We start from the raw sequence: 24,988 nt of genomic DNA, 5'->3' as shown, positions 1-24,988 counted from the left end.
GCCCATTCGGGCCACAACAAAGTCAACTAAAAGTGGCTACATCGAACATTACCTTGCGCTAGCCACCATCTATAAATGAATTGCAGGATATAACAGCGCCAACATTAGTCCCTGGTAATGAAAAAAGAGCGCACACCAAAAAAAGCATGATCAACAATTCCAACTCCATCAAAATGTCCACCAAAAACCATTCTCTCTGTACCACAGAGACAGGAGAAACTCGTTCCAAGACCACGAGCCAAGCTCCGACAGACCAGGTTTTCCGATCCTCTCAACTCCTGTGCATGGCCTACATCGAAATGCCACAACACATACCAAAGAAACACCTTTAAAGAAGCACAATCTACTTTTATACATGTCCACACTTATGATAGCTTTGGCTCCTTTCACTAAACTATATGAATCACTCTACGACACACTAAAGGACCACACAACTTTATAGGCCATGATCCATACAAAGCTCATCTTCCTAGAAGGCCATATTATGGCCCAAGCAGAAAAGGAAAATAAAAACATGCCATGTGCAAACATGGTTGCCATTTCTTCGCGCCTTCAGGCAATAGAAACTGCATTGACTCATTTGGATAAACGCAACTCCCAAACTGTGCAAGCAGCTTCGGCAACCACCCCACTCCCCCGCATCGACTTGACCTCAAACTTCTCGGTCAACTCCTCTTCCTCTGCGAGAACCACACTGGCTCCCAAAAAAGTTCAACCGCCACCGACAAAAACTGCAGTTGGGTCAGCTACAAATATTGTCTTAGTAGTTGACGAAGAAGAAAAACAAAATAAACCATCATCTGAACCGACGGAACAACCCTACTTCATTTTTGAACCTGCAAAGCCTAAACACATTCGTACTTTGTGGAATTTGGAAATCGTCGACCTGAAAGTACTTTTCAAAAAAACAGCTCTGTTTATAAGTCTGTTCCTACAACCCCGTCAGAACAGATCTCTTGCACTGAAGTGTCCCAAAAGGATTGTGACTCTGTAAATTTCCATGACACTTCCACAAATCAAAAAGCAAAGAACTTGCCAATAACAACAGAGGATTTCTTGTCAAATACAGACCTGATGAACCTTACAGAACACTCAGATGTGGTCTCTCCCACAGGTTCCCTGGCTCAGCTTGCTGATGATCAAAGCACATCTCCCCCACTGGGACATCATACCAACGACCCAGTAGTAAACAGTAGCGAAGAGAATGAAGGATTCCACCCGCACTTCATGACCTTCGAGGACTGACGAAAGAAAATCGAAGCATCAGCGTTAGCCAGAGTCAAGCTACTGCCAAATAGTGCTAATGACCATGCAACAAAACAGAACCTTAAAGAAGGGACAAACAAATCTAAAGCACGGCCGAAAGAGCATGGGCAGCAACTATCAAACCGCTCCCATTCATCCCCGCTCCCTCTCCTACACAGTCTTCCAAACTGACATCAGGAACCCAAAAACGGGAGGTCAGCCCCAGACAAAACAAAACCCACGCAGCTCAGCACTACAGATCAAAAACAAATGAATACCAAAAAACAATGAAGTTCGAGAAACAGCCCGAGAAATGGATTCTCAAATTGGAACAAACTAAAGAAAACCGAGATGAAGTCATACTGAACATAGGAGTTACCTTGGTATTGATGCATCTCATCCCAAAGCTAATCCAGATTATGTCAGATGATTTATGGATAGTAGAACCAAGCCACTATCATGGAAGAGCGATTTGCCATCTTCACATTCTCTCAAGAAGAATCCAGAACACACTGATTGACCGAGAGAGGGACTTTCTAAGCTTAGGATACCATTTATCGCTACAGAATGCGTCTGTAGAGCAGGAAAAACCCAAAAACTCCGAACCTTTACGAAGCAAAGCACGAACAAACAGCGAAAACAATTACCAACTGCGAACTCAATTCGCTCCTAATAAAACTCCTTGCAAACCTAGAATACCCTCACGACCTTCTGCAACGAAGAGGTCCCATAGCCCAAAAGTGAGTTTCTCGTCTAAGAATCAACTCATCTCGCAGGATTTTCGAATACTATCTAGAGCAGCAGCAGCATATCCAAATGCAGAGGAATCTGAAGCCAAACTGAATCTTCACATTCACATTCAGAGCGAAAAGAAAGCAACAGGAAGCTTACTAAAACTATCCAAACTAAAACTATCCAAACTGAGAAAGGTGGCCTGTCAGCGCCACTCAACAATATCCGTACCTTGTCTAGCTTCTGGGCTTGGCTACCGAAAGCTCTATCAACGCAGCACTCAAAATAGCAGCCCAAGAACAAGAGCCCTTCGGAAGACTCGCCGGCATCCATCGAGAATGCACCCACAAGAACTTAGGCTAGGTTCCTGGAATAACAGGGGCTACCTACATCTTACTTTGCCCAGTGATGTCAACCTGGGCTCTTTTGACTTCCTGTGTTTCCAAGAAACTTGGCTGATAAAAAATCCTTCGCTCGACGGATACAAACTTTTTTTGGCTCCGGCATCGAAAGGCTCAGTAGGCTGACCCTCCTCGGGTTTGCTTACAGCCTGCCGGATGGACAAACATCTTTCAGTATCTGCTATTCTTGTTGCCAACTACTCTCTACTAGCACTTTTGCTAACCTGGTCGCAACAACTTGCAGAAGGAGATCAATAACAACCTATTTCCACAGCAATCCTCAACGTATACTGGAACCCTCCAGCAATCGACCAAAAGAAATTCCTGGAACTAATCGAGAACGCAATCGATGAAGTACGGTCCACCCACAATACTTACCATATCCTTATATGTGGGGACCTGAACGCTCTCTGTAACCAGAAAAATGGCAAGAAATTTTCGCCCGGTGTACAACGTGGTGAAAAGTGGCTTAACTTGATGAACTCAAGAAAGCTTCACAACCTGGACCCGACATACAAAAATAATAATCGCTTAGCGACATGGACTAATGGAAAAGCAACGTCAACTATTGACTACATCTTCGTTTCCGAGCCCATATTGGCTTTAACGACTTCCTTTGATGTTCTTCATACAGTTGCCAGTGATCATAACATCTTGCTGACCCCTTGGAAGGCATCCCACTTAAATCATGACAGGATGAAGATCGGGTTGGAGAAAAATCCTCAGGGAACTAGACTGTGTCAGCCCATAGCATTAAAGATCTTACGAACCTTTACAAGCATCCAGGTCATGCTCCCACCACAAATCCCGTTGACTATGCTCCCCTGTTGTCGCCTTACAGAATGCCCAGAAGAAAACAAAATGTTAGCTCCCGAAAGGCAAACCACTCGTATGACAAACATTTGGTTGAGAAACGCCGCGATTTCAGGAAAGCTAAAAGAATTGCAACGAGCCTTCCATTGGTGGAAGGAAAGATAGCCATCCAAAACGCTACTAGAAAATACAAAGCGTGGGTGAGATCGTATAGATGGAAGCTACATCAACAAGATGCGGAAGCCATCCTGACTGCCCGAACAATTCTAGGGAATTTTGGTCATTACTGAACAAATAATCTGCAGAAACCAGTCCGGAAACCATGAATAGCATTAGTGAAGCCACTTGGGCAGACCACTTTAGATTGCTTTTCCAACTGCCTACTGCAAACCCACTTGAAGGTTCCCCTTCACAAGAATTCAGGGATGACAGTGAAGGCGCCCTAACCAGCCCCATCGATGGACGAAACCGGATGACCTCGATGACATACAAGACATCTTTAGAAAACGTAAAAAGTCTTGTGCGCCGGGCCCCGACGGCATTACCAACTTTAACCTAAAAACATTTCTGGACGAATGGGCAACATTTATAAGATCTGTGTTTTCTAGATGTGTGGTCTCTCGATCTGTCCCCCCCTCATGGCTTTCTGCAATTGTGGTTCCCATATATAAGAAAGGAGACAAACAAGACCCTATAAACTACCGCCCAATTGCCTTACTGGATCCAATAGGAAAAGTCTTTGGATCACTTCTGCTGAAAAATATCCAAAGATGGGCTTCTCATGAGCCATGTAACGACAACTTTCAAACAGGCTTAAAAAAAACCTTAGGAACCGCAATCAACATCTTCTTGCTAACCATCTTAAAAAGCAAAGTGAAGCAGGGTAGCCCTAGACTATTCACTGAATTTATAGACTTCTCCCAGCCTTTTCACAGAGTCGACCGTACTAGACTCTGGGAAAAACTGGTAGCCTGGGGCTGTCCAAATGACATTCTTAACCCGATCAAAACTCTGCACACAGACACCAATATCAAAGTGCGCCTAAACCAACAAGGTCTTCTATCTGCCCAAATTGAGACAAAAAGAGGTGTTAAACAGGGGTGCCCGTTGGCCCCAGCACTTTTTCTCGCTTATATGGGGGACTATCAATACTCAGAAGATCATGTTAGATCATTCCCACCGAAACTTGCTCAAACAAATATAAGCAGATTATTGTACGCCGACGATCTTATCCTACTTGACTTGACCCAGATAGGACTACAGCGTCAACTTGCCAACCTGCATACATTTTCCATCGAAAATAACCTTGAAATTAACATCGAAAAGACAAAAATAATGGTTATGGAGCACCCTACAAAGAAGTTGGAAAAATTCAATTGGTCAATAAACAAGATCCCTATTGAGAAAGTTAAGAAATTCAAATATCTGGGCGTGGTCCTAGACAATTCCACAAAAAGGCTGGCCATGCAAGAAGCTCTCTTTGCAAAAATCCAAAGTCTGGCAACAAAAGGGAAAGCCATAGATAGAAAATTTGGCAAATTTGCAACCATCCCATTGTTACATTTTTACAAATCTAAGGTGGTTTGTACTGTGACTTATGGCTCGGAGGCGATGCCCAACTTGCCCAAAGCTCTTTGGACCAAATTGGAGGCTTACTTTGGAGGACGGTTCTGCGATTGCCAAACTCAACCCCTGTTACGCTAATTCGATGAGAACTAAGTTTACTTTCCCTGCAAGGCACTGTTGACTGCAATACACTCATGCTGTACCGGAAATGTGTTCTTCCAAATCCTTCCTTCCTTCGTGGTTTGGTGCTCAAAGAAATCCAAGCATCAAATTGTAAGTTGCTTAACGCATGGAAAAACGAAAATCTTACTCTAATAAAAACTATAGAGTGCACAGAAGATGATCTGATCCGCAATCCAACAAGGATAATTAAAAAAACAAAGAAGATGGACTGGATCAGTACATTAACTGCAGCAGCTGGAAATAAAATTACATCTCATCTGCCTCCAATATGGAAGAAACTAAATGTGCTCCAGTACTAAAACAATTTCCAAGCCGTGCAGCACAATATCTAATAATGCGAGCAAGACTGAATCTTCTTGACTCTAACGAAATACGTCATATCAGAGGTCTGGCGCTGACTAACCCTGTAGATTCTGTGATAAGGATAAGGAGACAATTCGCCATCTAATTCTGTCCTGCCCGGGAATGAAGGAGGTTAGGCTTCCTTATATGAAATATCTTCTCCGGCAATCATCTATCTTTGATGAAGACGCATGGTGGGCAAGGATGATCAGTGGAGACAGAACATCATGGCAATTAGCCACCTTTAAGATCCTGAAACAGTTAATGGAAAAACTGGAGCTTGAACAAAACGAAACCAAGACTTTTTCTTCTACGTTTTTTCTTTTCCTCTCAGTAACTCTGCATGTCGTCTAAAGAGACTATCTTCTATCAGAGTGATAAATCTGGACAAAATATAGGAAAATCTGAAGATGTTGTAAAAATCAATTATTTGATTAAATTCAACAATTAAAAAAAAAAAATGGGTCCTTTGTTAGGGACCATAACGCATTGTTCACTTCTCGTTTGTTGTATTTGTGTCCCACTATGTATCAGCTCCTTGTTTACCTGAAGTAGCTCCTACGTAGTGGGTGATGCCGGCCGACATAATCGAGGCAGACGAAAATCGCCTGTCGCCATCGCCTGCCTTGTTTGTACACATTATGATAACGTCTCATTTGAAACATTGCAATTTGCGGTCAGAATATTGTTGAAACTCTGCAAAAGGATGGATGAAGACATTTGTCTACAAGCGCCTACGTTGACAAGGATTGAAAAATGTCATAGCAAAACAATAGAGGATGGAACTGAGGAATCTGAGGCAGCAATGGAGGCAACCAGAGGCATTGCTATGGGGGAGTGGGCGGTCTATAGCCCCGGGTATTTTGGTTGTAGCCCCGGATAGAAGCTCAGGGGCTAGAACCAAAATGCTAGCTAGTCCCCAAGTCCCGACACTCCCGACATTAGCGTAGCCCCAGATCTTTTCCAGACCTAGCAACACACCTGGAGGCAACTAATCCTAGTATTTGGTGTTGAATGAAGTGGAGGGAAATGAGATCCAGCCTGCCACTGAGGCAAATGGAAGACACAATGATTTTGACAACTGCAGATTACCTGCTTTAAAAGCCAGAAACGAGACCAAGCAAAAGGGCTTGACGCAAGGGTCGCGAGAACTGCTTGAGCTAGATGGAAATGAGAGCAACAGTACAAAGAGGTAGAAGAGAGCTAAGAGAAAATTAAAAAGAGCAAGTAAAAAGGCAGGCACTCTGACGAGCTGGCTGATAAATGCTCCGGATTATGATGAATAAAAAGGCTTCAGAGGTTTGAGCCAGAGTATTTTAGAAGACTAGTTAAGTGCGATTGACAAAAGCTTTCTCCCAGTAAAAAACAATATTAATTTATCGACAGCAAAGTCTAGCTCTCTACTCTATAAGAAGGATAGAGACGATACTGCTAAACATTCGGAGAGCAATAGTAGGATGTTCCTAATTAGTCTTTTTCCAAACAAAGAAGAACGATGGATAAATAGACAAGCTATTATGCAGATCTTCCATGCGGTACCTCAGCTGAGGGTCTTATTGTCGTCTGACATTGATTCTAGTGCCACGGTCAATCTGTTGCTGTCACATCAGCACAGAAAATTAAGGATGGGTTATGACATCGAACCAATAAAGTGTGATGCTGTGGTTAAAGCACAACATGTTTGCAGCCTGCCAACAAGCAGCAACACATATGGCACTGACTCTCAATGGTGTAGAAGGGAGGAATCTAAAATTGGAGGTGGCTTGAAGATAACAGCTGGATTTTTGGGTCGAGTGGTATCGTGAGACAATTAGTCATGACACAATTGTAGAGGGTCAGGAGTGGGAGTGGCTTGGTGGCTTTCTGCCGATAAACCTACAACGCAGCTCATGAACACAGTGCATTATGACATGGAATACCCATGGACATCACCACTTCACTAGTGAAAAGGGGGGCCATAAGCGACTGTATGAACATTAAGTTTTCTTTATTCAAGAGTGTTGGCTAACGTGCGCTAAAATTGTAGATGGCTATAACATTTATCAATCGCTGGGAGACCGGTGGTGGGGGTCTATTAATTGGAGTGACAAATGAGTTTCCTGTGACTGAAATTGAGATGACAGAAAACAAAGCCAATGTACCTGTTGTTGAGATTACTCTGGCCACTGTATCAAATGTGTGTAAACTTCTAGTGATTAATGTATATGTCTCACATGGTGGACTACTCACTGACAGTATACAGGAGACGATGGGAGAGTCCTTGGTGAGTGGGTACCATGTGTGCCAAATCCTTGTATGTCGTTCCTTCTCTCATGTGGGAGAACCCTCTCCTGTGGCCAGGGCATTGCAGCCACAGTCAATAACTCCCCTGGTGGTGGTGCACTGTGGGAGAACCACAGAGGGAAGGAAAAACCCTCATGGGATGAAGGATGACACCACCCTACGAGAGACACCATTGATTTCTACCACTGTCCCAGCTCCCTCACCCTCTTATACTCTCCAGAATTCTGGAATCCCTCAGATTTATATTTATGCGAGCAAAATAGAAGTGTTTCCTCCCCTAAAGTACTGAGACGAAAAAGAACAGTCATGATATCTTGAAGAAATGCACTAGGACAAAGAAGATGCGGAGTGCGGAAGAGTGCCTGCGGGGAACGACAGTGAGCAGACCAGCCTATTCAATCTAGACAAACCCTGCTATAGAATGAAAAGGAAAGATGGACTTCTGTTGAGTAGTCCTTCCTGGAGGAGCCACGAGGAAAGGCACTGTGTCTGCCATAGACAGGCAGAACGTCGGACACTCAAGAAGAAGGCAAGAGCTCCACAGCCAGTCTTGAGACGCAGGAAGGAAAGGCAGGTCGGCAGATGCAGGCGACATGCAGTCCTGATGCTTTGGAAGCGCAACAGCCTCCTGAAGAAAGGTTGGTGCTGCGGAACTGCCGCAGACCAAACGAAGCCTTCCCAAGCAACACAACACAAGTCCCGTGGCTGACAAAGGAAGTTGGGAGAAAGCGGACACCCTCCCGAACCAAGAAAACAGGTACACGAAGGGGCAGGAAGACACATGGGAACCCGAAAAAAAAGTAGTGGCAAGCATAAAAGGGGTAAAAGACCCTGAACCTAGGGTCTGGGACCCTGAGAGTAAGAAGTAGCAAGCGTAGATGGGGGGAGAAAGATCCTGAAAGAGACATTGAAGAAACTTTGCCATCTATGATCATATATGGTAGTGCTTGGCAGGAGAGTAAACCAAGCCTACAAGAAAGAGAAGTGTCGAAGAAAGGCAAGTCTGGGACTCACACCTATAACAGAAATATGTCAGTTTCACATCTTCAAAGTCACATTACCTGGGAGGACCTGGGAGGACCTGGGAGGAAGGTGAACCAGGTTGGCTGTTTAATAGGTAGTTCTGGGCAGGAGGAGAACTGTTGAAACCAGGCGAGTCTGGGACTTGCATCTACATAAGGATGACAGTTGTTGCAATAGGTAGTACTTGGCAGGAGAGTACACCAAGTCTACCTAGAAAGAGGATTGTTGAAACCAAGCAAGTCTGTTACTTACACCCACATGAGAAGGACAGTTGTTACTCCTCTTCATAGTCATAATACCGGGGAGAAGAGTGAACCCAGTTGGCTGTGCGATGGAAGAGAAACCTGGGGAAGGAGGACAGCCCCTGGGATTGTGAACATTGTGGAATACATTCTCTTAGCTCTTCAAGTAAGAGGAATAGGAACCAAGGGAAAGAAGTCATTTCTCCTGGTACTTGTAAACACTGATAAGTCAAGAGTAGGGAGACGTTCCCTTGACCCCTGTGGAACTGTGTTTGTTTTTGAACCTTTGGAACTTTGTGTTCTGAACTTTGAAAATAACTATGAAGGATCTGCTGACAAGACAACCCATTTGCACTTTATATTTAGTTGTTAGTGTGAAGGCTAGAGTTAGGGTTTGACACAACAGCAGGTTTATCTTTATTTTGACATCATGAGGGACCCATTTGAGATTTGTGTTGGGGCAAGGAAATCCCTCTTGGCAGTAGGGCTAGTTAGGCCTTTCCCCCAACCATTTTTTCATTTAAATACAAGTCTGTAGCAACAATGCCACCTGTGTGTCCATCTCCCATTTGTGCACCCTCACACAGGCTCAAGGAGAAAGGTTGATAATAATTGGAGGGGACTTAAATGCTCATTGCCTGGATAATCAGAATACTGATGAGACTGAGTGTATTGCCACTTCAAGCATTAGGAAACCAACAACCCCTAATGTGCAGGGTAAACGTTGGTCGTGTTTTATGTAAAATTGGGGGAAGTGTATGATAAATGGCCGGCTGATGGGTGAGAGGCTTGGGATTTATACGTTGCAAGCGGGGGCAGAAAAGCTATGCTTGATAACTTTACCTACCAAGAGTATTTAGCCTTTATAATATCTAGGAAGGTTCAACCTACATTATATAGTGACCATGCATTGATTACTTTACACATGATGTTTGATAGAGGGTAACAATACCCTAGAAAAAATGGGTAATGGAAATAAACATGGGGAAAAATCAAGTAAGCTGGACACTTAAAAATGTAAACGCCATGAAGGTTATCATTTTGGCAAAAATGGAAGAAGCCATGTATAAGGAACCTGTTACTTCTTCCCATGGCATCATCAAATGGTTCACCCAATATGTCTCCAAGGTTGCTGTTGTGGGTAACGGATATGTGCACCATGAGGCAGCAAGGTATGCTCAAATGTACACGATCCTGTAATCTGTGAAGCTAAAACTAACTTGCGTCGAACCATAAGAATGATTAGGAGATCGTCCCTGGTCATGGCTGCAGTGGTAGCCCAGGTTAAAAGGGAGAAAAATAAATACAGGCACTGGTTGAAAAGGTGGTGATTATATATAAAGAACGTCCATACCCAATATGGTGGGTATTTTAGGCAAGGTCGATACAAAGAGTCACTGGAAATCATTTAACAATATTAAAAGTTCTAAGCATCAATAGTCTTAAAACCAATCAAAGAGACAACCTGCTTTGATTATATAACTAAAATATGCTGCAGATTTAAGTCTAGTGACAGACAGGTAAACCGACATTGGGGTAGAAGTTTAAGCTTGGCTTTGATAAAGAAGATATTTTACTTATGATCAAAAAATGTCAAGAGCTCCAGACCTTGACGGTCTTGCCAATGTTGTTATCGCAGCAAGCCCTGGAGTGAGATATTAATGGCACTCTTTACTCGTGTTTGTGAAGAGGGAAGCGCTATACTGATCCCTATCTATTAAAAAAGTGAATGCAGCAATCCAGCAAACTATCGCTTCTTATCGATGTTAGATGTTTGCCACCATTGTCTTTGCCACCATTGTCCTAATCCGCTTGAAGGAGTGGGCAAAGACAAAGGATATACTTGGCCCTTTCCAGACAGGTTTTAGAGCTGGGTGCTCTACTGTTCACAACCTTCTCTTGATGAGTGTCCTCATAAAAAGGATGTGTAAAAAGGGTAAACCTCCATTACATATCTGGACTTTAAGTCAGCTTTCAACACGGCACCAACCTTTCTTCAGGAGGCTGTTGCGCTTCCACGGTCGATAGAAAACGCCTGTGGTCGAAACTGGAGAATTGGATCTTGCCATTGGATTTACTGAGAATCCTGGAACAATTCCATGAGCACACTTATGTCAGGATCAGGATGAATAGCATGGGAACATGCTCCAAAGAAATAAGCACTAACAAAGATCTAAAACAGGGGTGCATGCTGGTGCCCATGCTATTCAACTTTCTTGTGGCGAATTTGCTGCCAATTATGGCAGGGACACATTATTTCCCACTGGAAATTGGAGCAACCCATGTTACATGGATCTCTTATGTCGGCGGTGCTGTGCTCGTGGATCACACTTTGATAGGGATGAGAACAATCGAAGCATTAAGAAGGTATGCTGCTGAAAATAGCCTGATCATAGACTATGAGAAAACTAAGTTGATACTCGTCTCAAAAGGATCTACGTCAGATTAGTACCCGGCAAGAGGTCAAGCAGAATGCAACACACATTCTGATTGGCTCTCGCCGGGTCGTTACCTGGCCAAAAATCCTTCGATTCTCGGCCGGGATTCCAGCTGCCTTGTCCTCAGCAGGGGGCGTGGCAGCCCCTCAGCCAATGAGGAGGCTCGAAGTGGGACCATCCGCACTCCGAGCCTCCCCACGGCTGAGAGGCTGCCTTCGCCCTCTGCCGGAGACTCGGGTAAGGCTTTTTTTTTCTTCTTTTTTTTCTTCCCTTTCTTCCCTCCTCCCTTCCCCCTCCTCCCTCCTGCCTGCCCTCCCCAGCCCACTTACCTTCTTGCTCCTTCGCCCCGGTGGGGGATGATGGCAGCCTCCAGCCGTGTGGAGACTCGGAGCTGGGCCATCCCTGCTCCGCCCCTCCACACGGCTGGAGGCTTCCATCGTCCCCCGCTAGGGACGCAGGTACTTTTTTATTGTTACTTTTTATCTTACCCTCCCGCCCCCTCAACCCCACTTACCTTCTGCTCCTTTTTTTGGGAGTGGACACGGCCGCCATGGAAAGGGAAAACGGACTCTGTTTTCCCTTTCCCGGTGGGCATTTTCTTGGTAGTTTCTTTTTTTTTCTGTCCTGAAAACACTGCCGCTTTTCTGGACAGGAAAAAATGCTTTTAGTGCCCTGGTCACGCAGATCTTGCGGGCCAGGGTACTAATAGCTATATGCCCCTCACGGCTTCGCTCTAGCCTATAACTATGGGCCCCCGGGGCATTACCTGAGTCGGTAATGCCCCCCCGCCCCGCTCGGGGCATATTACTTAATTAAACAATCCATCTCATTGGTGAGACCATTGAGAAGGTAACTGTCTATAAATATCTATGAGTTCATATAAGATCTGCTAATAAATGTGAGAACCTGATTGAGGCCAAGACCAGCAACCCAATAGCACTTGCCATGAGCCCTAAGGCTTTTGCAGAGAAACTGCTGGTTATAGCCTCAAGGGTGTTAGTCTGGTTTATAGAAGGAGTATAGTACCTGCAATTGTGTACAGCTCGAACCTTTGTTTACGATGAAGTCATGTGGATGAAAAGATTGGAGGGGGAAAGTAAGGAGAAGGTTACTTGGGCTACCACAATGTGTCCCGATTGAGGCCATCAGGCTAGTACCGCGTCTAACTTCCTTGCTTTATCTGAAGGCCAGAAATGATCCGGTCTGCGCTCTGTTAACATTGCTTGGCAATCAAATGAATGGCAAGATGAGCCATCCACTGGCTGAATTTCTGGGCTAAATGAAAAATGATCTGTAGAAGTTTGATCGACTCTGAATTGGGAGGAGGACTTACACATACTGAGTAAGGAATTTACGAAAAAACACAATCTCTGGGATTGGGCACTTAACCATGAGAATTTAGCAAAATTAAAAACTATCTCAGCCCACAAATGTACCTTATGAGGGCTCCTGTCCCGGCACTACAAAGGTTGTTAATGTTGCTCCATTTTAATTAATTACCAAACCTTGCCGTAACGTGCCTTAAAACAGGACTTCCTCAAGAAGAAAGGAAATGCAGGATTTGCGAAAACGGGTAACTTCGAAAATCAGAGAGACACGTACTGACTCAATGTAAACTTTCTTGCCCATTATTATATAACATATTTAGGCAAATTTGCACATGATTTAAATGAATTCAAAACATTCTTTTTGGAGAATATCTCAGGGCCGAGAACGTACACCGTAATATTTCACTTTATAAGATGTGTCAAACTAGGAGGTGATTGTGTATGTACGGTGGAATGGTGGGTACCACACCTTTTGTTTGATATTAGTAGCTAGGTTTTTTTATTTTCTAGATTTTAATAACTTCTATATTTAATTTGTACTGATCATTGTTTACATTAAGGACAATCGTGGTTTATGGATCATAGCGATTTAAAGATAATTAGTACCCGGCATGGGTTATTATAAATGAGACAAACCCACCGATTGGTGCGTTTGCGAGCCTTACCAGATGGTAAGCCCGTTTGCGAGCCTTACCAGTCGGTAAGCCCGCTCACGCCCTTGCGCTTCCCTGGCGCCGGACTTTGTATTTTTTTTCAGGCCACCATGGAAAGGGGGAAGTGACTACACATAGTCCCTGTTCCATGGCGGCCATTTTGGGTGTTTGCATTTTTTTCCATTTACTTGAATGGCCATCATGGAAAGAAAGAAGGGACTACATGTTGTCCCTTCTCCCCTTGCCTTGGCAGCTATTTTCTTTGTTTACTATGGCCCCCACGGAAAGGGATAACGAACTACATTTCGCAGTCTGCAGCGGCCATTTTTTCTTTTTCTTTCACCTGCGAAATGCAACCCGTCTTGCAACAAAAAAAAACATCATTAGTACCCTGGTGTAACGGGCTGGGGTGGTAATGGCAATAAGCCGGGGGCATTACCTACGCTATTAAGTTATTTTTAAATGTTGATTTAATGTTGCATGTGTTTATTTTTATGGAATTAACATAAATGTATGTGAAAAATTATATTTCTTTCCGACTTCAATCCTTGTTGTGAGCAGTTCTAAATGGATTCAGATATTCGGATTTATACAATTACTGCATACAACTACTGCACATACAAAAATGACAAATTTCGACAGCACTATTTTGCTGCATATATGTATGTGGGGTGGGTTAGTAAAGTTAATAAAAAATATGGGGGAGGTGTGGGGGTGCTGCGGGGAGTCTCCTGGGCATATATATGAAGCAAAATGCAGTAAAAAAAGTAATTAATCATTTTTGTATGCACAGTAAAAACTATGCAGTAATCACACAGATCCAGATATTCTGCCCTCCTATATGCCGGGCCGGGAGGATAGCTCAGGGGCAACGCATTTGTCTTGGGAGCAAGACAACACATAGCACCACAGGTTTGAATCCCGGGCTTGCACTTAGAAACTAGTCCCTGGTATTAAGTGCGTTATAAAAGAGAGGGCGCTAGTGGGCCGTCCAAGATGGGCGCTTTCAAGTGAGCTCTGTGCTACCCGGTATGAATCCTGCAGAATCCTGACAGTTTCAGCTCCCTCCTGCCCTGACCGAGCACAGATCCTGCTGCTTGCTTAATTTCCTGGCTGAACTGCGAAATTCCAGTAAGAATCGCTGGTCTGGAACCCCAGAAACCCGCTTGCATAGGTGAGACCCGGGACCCATGGTGAGGCCCAGTTGGCATCCAAGCACCCGCGCTCGGACTCGGCGTTGGTTGCAAAGAGGGCTGGGAGAGTTGAAGAAACCCCCCGCCCAGCCAGCGAGCCCGAAGAAGAGTCTCCAACGAGTGCGCCAGGATCCGGAGTCCTGTGGCGCTGCGGGTGGAGTGTAGCTGCTGGCCCCGCCCACGCCAGGCTGCAGTCGCGGTCGCCGCGCCCATCGGGCGGCCACGGTGTGCACCAGGAGGTGGCAAGGAGCCCGGCACTGGGGGAGTGGGCTGAGGGAGGAGCAGGCGGGGTGTCGCTGGGCTGCATCGCTCCCCTGGGTCTGCCCGGACCGCTGCAGCCAGCTCGCTCCGAGTGGCGGTTGGTGCTCACCCGCGGCGCTGCTGGGAGGCGTGGGCGGGCACGGAGACCTGAAGAATTCCGGCATCGCGCTGCAAGCAGTTAACGGATCAAATCAGAGGAAGCCCGCGGCAGCATCCACATAGGTTGCAGCTCCATAAAGGTACGGCGCACGCTGCATGGGGCCAAGTTGATCTCCTGCTAACACTTTAAAGCTGCTGGCAACATCAATTCATGTGCCAACCTGCCCACCAGTCTCCCAGCTTGTTCACTGGGCTGCACTCACCTACCCCTCCCCCCCCAGGGCACAGCTGGGGAGACAAACATCTGAGCCTAAAGTCAGAAGCGCTCCAGTCACAAAATCCTTCTGCACGCTTTTGCACCATAGGTCGGGCTCCTGCCCCTCCATCACCCTGTCCACAGAGGGGGAGCAGGCGGCTTGGCCAGAGTGTGACTCAACAAGCCGCTCAAAGAAAACACCGCTTTGGCCCTTGGCCCCATACCCGCAGCGCTCAAGTCTCCTACAGCACATAAACCAACCAAGGCCCCCAGGGGAAAACACAAGTTCCAGAAAGCTTATGGTGGGACCCCCGTCCAGCGGGTGGTAAATGGGGAAAGCTGATAAGTCTCAGAGAAGGCTGAATTTTGACTCCGGCTCGACTGCCAAGACAGCCAGAATGCAGGAGGAACCAGAAGCATCAAGTGCCATTCCAGAACATACCAACGAGGAGCCAGGCTCCATTGATATCAAGGAACTCCTGCTAGATCTGAAGGCTGGCATAGGGAGCCTGAACAACAAGATGGACGGCCTCTCATCCAAGGTTGACCTCCTGCAACACCGTCTGGACACCCATTCAGAACGCCTCAACGAGGTAGAGCAGCGTGTGTCCAATCTAGACGACGGCAAGCAGTACTGTAGATTTACGAAATAGGGGGGGGGGTCATATGAATTGTGCTATGCTAGATCGCATGCAGATTGGTGCATTGTGGAAGATACTGGGTCTTGGTCTGAGTGCTCCAGGGGAGGCCCTACAGATGGAATTGGGCATTCCAAGTATTAGGCTATGTGTGGAACAAACATTTTTAGATTCCTTCTGGAAAGCATCTGCAAAGAGCCCAGAAAACCCAAATATTATTAATGCTATGGGGGAAATGTAGTCCCATTTTCCTCAAGTAAACTATCAATGGCTTATCAAGGGTTCCGCCCTGTGTAAGAGTTGGAGAGTAGATTCTATGCAGCCTTGGAAGGGAGATATAAGCAAGTCAGGTCTAAATAATAGTGCCAATGCTTTAAAATATAAGCATGCCATGCGCAGTATTGTGAAGCCGAGTTCTTTGAAATATCTAGCCGCCGCCTGCAGCTTAGCTCCTGTAGGAAATGTAATAAGTAAAATAAGATCTGCTTAACACAGGTACATTATTTCATTGGTAAGACTTAACATCTTTCCTTTAAGGGGACGCATGCCTTGGCTGTTTAAAAAAGGGAGCTGCTGAAGTGGCTCTGGGGCTATTGAAACTGACCCCACTATATGTTGATTTGTAAACTGATTTTTGATTTAAGGAGACAGTGGCTGTGAAAGCATGCTATACATTATAATAGAACTACACCTGAATCAATGTCATTTTTTTCTGTACTGCAATGACAGCAGCATTATTTTTGATCGTTGCGAATATGTGAAAGCATCTTTTAAAAGATTGGAGAGACCATTTTAATTCAATGTCTCAACATGTTTTATTTCTCTATTTAAAGACTGGAGCGTCGATTTTAAGACCTTTTTACAATGTCATATATGCTATGGTTGTAGGTAATGCTGTGGTTTGTATAATGCACTGATGTGTTTTTTGATATTGTATTTCTTCTGTTATTGGTGTAAGCCGAATAAAAAATGGTCTCTCTCAGGTACCATCAATGCCTGTACATGCAAATTACCCAGTAGCAGTAAATAAATACAATTCTATAATGCCTTTTGATTAATAATATGTTTCCACTGCACCCAAAATTCCACCAGCAAGCTTCTTGAATTTCATATAAGCCAAGTTATCCTGCTTGAAAGCATGACTTGGTGCCTGATGGGTATCTGTCCTCACTGTATCCCCAAATTGACCTTTTACAATTGACCTTTTGCACAATTGACCTAATTTTAGTGGTCCCAATTGACCTTCTGCACAATTGACCTTTATATTATTTTAGTTATTTTATATATGTATTTGGTTGGTTTTGGATTATAAATATTATAAGGGTATTGGGTGGGGGGTTGCAGGGGGTTTTGGATTGGGTGGGGGGTTGCAGGGGGTTCCCCCCACATATATGTCCTAATTGACCATCTAAATTAGGTCAATTCTCCCGAGGTCAATTGTGAAAAAGTCAATTAGTATACAGCCATCCTCGCTACCGCATTTGGCATCTTCTCAACATTTGCATACCTTTTTCACAGATGGGAAACTAGGCACAGCCTATCCAGCTTTCACAGTTTTCCTATGAGGTCTTACATTTCCACATACGCTCTAAAACCATAGTCACAATTTAGAAAGCTACAATCATCAGTTATATTTCCTTCCCTTTGTGCAATTGTGTCTCCATATACTTTTCCTTAAAGCATGGCTTGCACTGGGGAGTGCAGAAACAATGCATACATGGATTACTCAGCCCTTAATGCCCTACTTTTACACTCTTTTTAGGGTATCTCACTTTCCAAACAATCGGTAAAGAATTGTGGTAATAGTAGCTGTAATTATTACCCGCCACTGTTACCACTGATTTGTCAGGTGGAGTTGGGGAGGCAGTCAGACTTTACATGTCCAAATAGAGGACGTGTTGAGGCTGGTACCTGGTCCCCAAGGTAGTGGTCTGTGGGCCCCCAGATGCTTTGGAAATTGATTTTTGTTCAGTCGCCCATTTCCACTGTGTAACTTGTATATAGACAAGGCCTGTCTCAGGTACAGGGAATCTCCTTGAACAGAAATGACTGAGCATGTATGCACTATAGAACTGCTTTAGGATGAAGGGGAAACGTATGTTAAATGTCCTTTTAAATTGTATTCATTCCGATGGACGAGCAGTATCCCCTTTTGGCCCTTATTCTTTTCTGTGACTTGCATTACCTTTAATGGGATGGAATGTTCCACTGCTCCAGCTTTTCTGCATGTCCCATCTCCCAGATTCAGCTTGTTGCATTGTTTTTTTCCACTTTCCCTATCGCTATAATGGAGAAGGGTTCCAGGCCTCCTTCCCCACTCAGGAAGAGACAGCCCACCTGTGATTGACCGCAGAATGTCAGTTGGACACTTTCTGCAACATGCCTTTACTTATTCTATTTTAATGAACTCTTTTAATTGTTCACTTATGTATCGTGTTAATATTGGGAGTGTTGCTGTAATGTGTTTCATTATGTCGGCTATTTATTTGTAAGTCTTTATGCATAGATCTGATGTGGCTACCTGTTTTTTTGGAATTGGTACTGTCCATTTTCCCCCGCCACTACGTCCACTTGGACTGTCCCTTCGGTTATGTTAACCAGTGTGGCCTTTTCCCTGGAGACCGTCTGGGAAGACTCTGCCAGCCTGTACTTTGCTGTCAGACCTGCCTCATGCCTGTCCCCTTGATGTTACCAGGTCTGCTTGAGGCTTATCCTCCATGCTGCTCGAGAGGTCAGTTCCCCTGATAGGCCCCCGAGACCGCCTGTATGGTGTCTTTCTGCTCTTCACCCTGATATTGCTGGGACCAATGCAGGTGTGGTGGCCCCTAGACTCCATTTGAGCACCCCAACTACATGTTGGATCTCCTCCCAACTTCCGCTTGTCAGTATTTTCCAGTTCCCACTCTGCTCTTTACAGCCCTGCTGAGTTGTCCGGTGTATTCTTTGCATAGGCCTAGGCCTATGCTTTGAGTTATGTGCTTTGCTAAACCATGGTGCATTAACCGCAGATGTTAAAAGGTGGCGCTGTGCTCACGTTTACATTGACTTCTATTGTGAGATTAACTTTAAGCACAAACCTCTAACCACTTCTAGAGGTCCTTCCCTTTTCTTACTGAATGTATGTATGCCCGCGTTTATAAAGCCACAAACACTGCTTAGGATGTTTTAGACAGTTCCCTTGAGGTTTGGGGCTGTTAAGCCTATATTCAATCCTTGTGTGACCCTCTCAGGTGCAAAGATGCTGTAAATATGTTTACCCAGTTGCTTAATTATTTGGTAAATCTCTTTCTGGACTCTTTTTTGGGTCGCCTTAGTTCCTGTGGTTTTGGGAGGTGTGGGCTAGTGCAAGAGTCCTGTAAATTGTATATAGCGTGATATTTTGATTAAAGTCCCAGTTTTACCCTCCAAAACGGACCTTACGTTGTTAATTAATCACGTATAACATGCAGGACTGGGATTTGAACTTGTGTTGTTCTGTGGGGTTTTGCTTCCAAGGTAAACGCATTGTTCCTGAGCTATCCTCCTGGATGTTTGTTAAACACCCTAAATTTGTCAGTACCTGTAATCCTAGACCATTCTTTGTATTGTATTATTCACTAAATGAGACCTAGTGGAGGTTGATGGCTGATTGGTGCTTATTTTGGCGAACATCATCTTAATAGTTGGAAATCACCAGCTTCGGGTTTCTGGAGTCACCCTAACAAGAAGTAGAAGATTATTTGCTAAATCACTGAGAGCCAGCGTGTTTAGCTCCTGTGTTGTTTAGAGCACAGAAAGAGACCCCAGCTTCCACATGCAGGCTGGAAGAGTTCTGTGGTTTATAGAAAAGGGACAGATACTTTGTGTAAATAGAAATTCTATAGTTTATTTCCGGTGATGCATGTACAGAGTGTTCATAATTACGGAAAGGATCAAACTTGAAAATCGAATACATTGCACTTGCTTTAATGAAAAAAGGTGGTCCTTTTGTATTGTAAATAGACCTTGCACCGCAAAATACAAGTGAAAACCCATTTGGGTCTTAGGTATCCCCACTGCGTATATAAATGCAAATATGTCCACTTTATTCTCGTGTTATTCCTTGCTAAGTTTTGTGCAAACCAGTCACGAAATGTTGTTCTGATTTCTATTGAAGTGCCATTATTTCTGGAGTGCAGTATTTTAAAAATGTTTTCAATGTTTGTTGTCTAAAGCGTAGACATGACAGGTTATTTATAACGCGCTTAATACCCAGAGGTTTCTAAACGCGGACCCAGGACTCGAACCCCGTGGTGCTCTGTGTCGTCTTGCTTCCCAAGACAGCAGTTTGAGAGCAGCAGAGCGCTGTACAGGGTATTCATTTTGCATTCACTTTGATTTGCCTGGAATGTGTACTCTCACCAGCATTGCTGTCATTCAGTCTTTCCTTCCACCTTTCCTGTGGCGGCCTTACCCCATTTTGGTAAGAACTCAGGTAGGGCATTCAGATTACCCATTCATTGTTTTCCCCACCACTAGGTTTATAGAGGCATGCCGTTATCATCCCCAAACTCTCTGACCGCCGTGGCATCTATGTTGATCTAATACGAGTTATCGCCTTTATAGGGGGGATTTTTTTCATAGACCAATGGACAATTAAAATGCTGTTCTATGAATAATGATGGAATGCACATACAGCGTTCCAGCCAGACAAAAAAGGTTCAGTTTGAGGAAAATGGATTAGAACGTACCATCACGGGAGCAAATGGAAGTCAGCGCAGCCAGAGGAGCACGTATTGCTGTAGTTAGGTTTAGCACATATTGGACATTCAGATGTAGCAACACAGAAAGAGAAACAGGTGTATTATTGTTGCGATTGCAGAGGTCATGGATAGAGCAGCATTATAGGCCTTGGGTGCAGTTTTGTATTCTTAGTGATGTGCAAAAAAATGTGCGGGAAGAATTGAATTCGGTGAAAGATGGAGTCAGTGAGGTAGTGGAATAGCAGTGAAGTTATTTTGTTAACATGACCGAAGTAGCGCCATTTTTGAAGTTAAGGCCGAGGATAGGATTAGCGAAGGGGAATGTGGGCATTGGTGTGGAGCTACGGCTCTGTTTAGTTAAAACCCAAAACCCAATCCCCTTTCGCATCCCGCAAGAGAGAAGCCGAGGTCAGAGGCACCCGAGTACACAGATAAGCGTTAATTGCATCCAGCTGCAGAGCCGGACCGTGGTGGGAATGGAATGTTAATGGAAGGAAGAGTAGGAAGGGATGCGCCCTTTGAAGGACAACATTTATGAGAACAGGCCACATGGTTGTGAGGTGCCAATGGGCAAGATGGAGATTTAGAACGCTACCACCCTCACCCACCTGTGGCCATCCCATTTGAATTAAAAGCACATGTATTTCCAAACACAAATAAATCCCTGAAATGTAGACTCAAAAGTGGTGCCCTGGTCTCGTCATTACTGGCACCAGGGGTTGGATGGAGATAAGGGGGGAACTGTGTCTGGAACAGTCTGATTTGGGATAGGGGGAGCAGAGGTGATGCCAATAAATTCAGTACAAAGTCCGGGGTGCAGCTCGTGTGCGTTTCGGCATCTGGTATAATGAGAAGGCCTTTTGTCTTATCAAAGCAGAGTTGACCTTGTTAGTAGACTGAGTGCGTGCGGAATGGCTGGGTGTACATCACATGATGATCTCAAGTTGTGAATGTAATAAAACAGGTAACCCACCAACCCGTACCTGGATTGTGACCACATGTTTAGGGGGAAGGGGTTCAGATCAGGATGTGGCCAATCGGTCAAGGGACTATAGGGGGCCATTAGCATTGCATATGTGATGGAAATCCAGTGGTGATGACACTTGGGGGTGGTACTCCGCGGAAGGGTCCCATGGGAGGGGATCCCCTCTGTGGAGGAAGGGAGGACTATCAAGTGAGAACTACCACGTTCACCCCAAAAACACGCCCCCCCCACTGTTAGGGCCAAAACACCCCCATCCTCTTTAACCCCTTGTTCTACTCACAGTTACTTTATGCAGACACAGTTACTTTATGCAGAGTAGAACTGTCTATCAGTATGAGAGAAATCATACTGCGAGGAGGAAGAGTAAGTAAAACCTGGAAAACTATGGCTCTGCAGATACTGGCATGAAGAAGAAGAAAAGAAGATTGAATTACCTGCACAGAAACAAGGGGAACATATTAGTTCTCATCCACACACGAACCGGCCAAAGATAAAATGTGAGGAAAGGACTTCTCTCGTTGTCGGAACCTCCCTGGGGGAACCGCGAACTTTTGGGAGCTGCCGTGCAGAGAACAAGGACCGAAGGAGAGCGGGCAGCTGACCAGACAGCAGATGCATCCCAGCGGAGCACGCCTCGGAGACACGAGGGCCACAGCGGGAGAAACAGGTATCCAGTGGCGATCTGAAGAGTGGAAAGATGAACCGCTGTACCTGTGAGGGACCCCACGCTGTGGGACCACCGCACGACTTCCAAGGGCGAGAGAAGCCGAGAGAATCTGGGAGTCGGAGAGAGAAGCAACCTGCAGAGCAGGGGTAAGGAGCCTCCTTGGGGTCGAGAGAATCCATAAAGGGAACTGTGTTAATGAACTGAGAATTGCTCAGCCAAGCAGGGGGCAGAGCAAAGACCCTGTTGAAACCCTGAGGGGTGGAGGTGAACCAAGCCGGGGCAAAAGAGAAATCCCCAGGGTAAAACCAGTTGTTGAAAACAGAGTACACGAATTGTCAACTTCCTTGTACCAGTACTTGAAAGAATCCAAGAGGACTTTGTATAAGAAACAGTACCTGGCAGGATAGTGAACCGGCCCTGGGTAAGAGGCATTACAAACCAGAAAGAAGGGTCTGGGACCCATATGTTGAGGGGAACGAAAACTATCACATGAGAAACGGTTCCTGGGAGGATAGTGAACCGGGACTGAGTAAGAGACATTATAAGCCAGAGAAAGGTGCCCAGGACCCACATAACTGGAAGAGAAGACCTGGGGAAGTGAGAGAAAACCTCTGGCAAAAGTCAAGAGAAGACAGGGAGAAGAAGAATATATTCTCTGGCAAAACTATGGACATCATTGGGAATATTGGAAAAGAGCCTAAGAAAGGCTTGTGGGAAGCGAGATATTTTCCCCATCTTTTGGAACTTTAAAGAGTTGCTTAAAAAGCCTGAACTATATCAAAAGGCCTAGTTATGGCGGGGGGAAGAGAGATATTAGCCAACAGTCACAAACTGCCGAACACTACCAAGAAGGGAAGAGCCACCTTTATGAGTCAGGGTGCAACAAGTCATCATTTTCTTTTGAAGTGTAAGGGACGGAAATAAGCTTTGGGACACAGTACAGTGGACTATTTTTCTTCTGACGGACATTCTGACACCTTAGTTTTGTTTGAGGCAGGGAACCCACTCATAGTTATAGAGACAGATAGGGTTTTTACTTACTTTATATTCAATAAAGGTTTATATAGCAAACATGTCACTGTTGTGTCCTGAGGGTGGTGGGATTGTTGTAACTCATTATTATGTTAGTATTGTTAATTAGGGCTTATTGGCCTATATAAGATGTAACCTTTTGAATATTCAGAGAGCTCCTTGTCAGTTCGCTTCTACGGGATCTTCTGAGACCATTTTGCATTTAAATAAACTTTGTTTTCCCTTGCAAGGAGGTGTGATGCTAATTTGGCCTTTTGGCCTATTTTTCCGCCCGGGTTGTGGGTCGTTGACCTCACAATTTCCTTAGCAGCCGTACTGGGAATAAAACCCTTCAGGGACCATTTGCACATGCTAAATATAGGCTCATGTAATTGCAAAGAAAATATCAATGAGAACAGGCATGTGCCTTGATCATGGGCACTGATGAGAATGTTAACTTTCTCTTTCAGGGATCGAATGTTGGCCTTCTCTTTCAGGCATCATGCCCGTGCGCAAGAAGAAGCAACGTGGAAGCTGTAAGTAAATACAATTCTATAATACCTTTTGATTTATAATGTGTTTCCACTGCACCCAAAATTCCATCAACAAGCTTCTTGAATTTCATGTAAGCCAAGTTATCCTGCTTGAAAGAGTGTGCTGGAGCCTAATGGGTGTCTGTCCTCACTATGGCATTGTACATGCCAATCGCAAGTGTTAACTGCAGCAGGCTTTTACACTTATTTGTATTCTGAAGTGAAAAAAAGAAAGGTGTAAAGCCGATTTTGCAGTTTCCACACTTTTCTTTTGCACTTATTAATACAAATGATAAAAATTGCATGGGGTGAACTTTTTGCACCTAAGTGCACTTGAAGGCGGTCCCCTCCCTTGTAATTTGCATTTTTCTAATGAATTGTGACCTCCCACAGATTCCTCATCTTAGACATATTTCTCTGAAGTACTCATACATTTGACAGAACGTTGAACCCAAAGTCCTCTGGCTTCAAACGATTTGAGAATTGCCAAGCAAAAATGTCAATTATAGATCCTCGCAGGGTATGCCTCTTGTCTCTTGGCTCTGGACACAAAGTGGCCGACTGCAGTTCAAGCCAGTCGATGACAGCGAAAGCATTAAAAGAGAGAAAATCCAAGTTAGCTCTTGGACATTCTTCGTTCAATTCCCCCAGTACAACACCCTTGCAAAGAAAACATGTCGAAGTTAAGGGCTCTGAACAAAAAGGTCTCCTGAGAGAATAAAAAAAACAGAAAAAATGTCCCACTCTTGTAGCGAATCCCATCACTCGTCTTCATCTTCTTCCATGAAAAAGAAGAAGCATACACAATCCCTGACTGATTCCTGCCTTACAGATATGGTTCCCACCCAAATCTTTCCCTGGCAGAGAAATGGGTTGTATCCTGTCTAAAAATGATGTCATTCTAAGCAGCTCTCTGAGCCCAGTGTGCCTGACAAGGCCAATAGGAAATCAGAGAGAGTGACACACCCCACTCGCTAATAATACGGGCCTTGAAGTCCACGCCAAAGAGCCTTCGAACAGCGTCAAAATCATTGACTGGCACAACTCCTTCTGCATTCTTTGATCCCTATCGGTACCTTTTTCGAAGGGCCCTTCGATGGTGACCGTCAAACTACCTTCAACATTGAGATACCTTCTGAAGTCTAGAAATGAATTCATGAGCTCCTTTCCGGGCATCAACGACAAAGAAGGGGATCCAATACCATTCAGCTTCAAGCCATTAAGACCTTCAACTCCCCAGAAGAATTGTTCTCAGAGGAGCAAAGAATAAGATCCTGGAAGCCCTCAGGTGGGCTCTCCCTGAGAAAGGCATCACTGAGTACAACCTCCCAGATATTCTGGACAAGAATCCTTCAAAAGAGCCAGTCCTTCCATT

General features: G+C 44.7%; 1 protein-coding gene across 1 annotated transcript in view; it reads left to right on the top strand.

Annotated features, from left to right (window-relative positions):
- Window positions 1-24,988, top strand: part of LOC138527211 (retinitis pigmentosa 1-like 1 protein) — an 823,506-nt gene that overhangs the window by 795,831 nt on the left and 2,687 nt on the right. The window contains exon 14 of the mRNA XM_069638329.1: window positions 23,551-23,616. Within this exon, the coding sequence (XP_069494430.1) occupies window positions 23,551-23,616 (66 nt within the window). The remainder of the gene's footprint in view (window positions 1-23,550; window positions 23,617-24,988) is intronic.

Source organism: Ambystoma mexicanum, chromosome 14 (genome assembly GCF_040938575.1).
Source record: "Ambystoma mexicanum isolate Mex_15411 chromosome 14, UKY_AmexF1_1, whole genome shotgun sequence".
NCBI classification, from domain to species: Eukaryota; Metazoa; Chordata; class Amphibia; order Caudata; family Ambystomatidae; genus Ambystoma; species Ambystoma mexicanum.
Note: the sequence above shows the minus strand (reverse complement) of the source record. Positions and strands in the feature narration are given on the sequence as shown.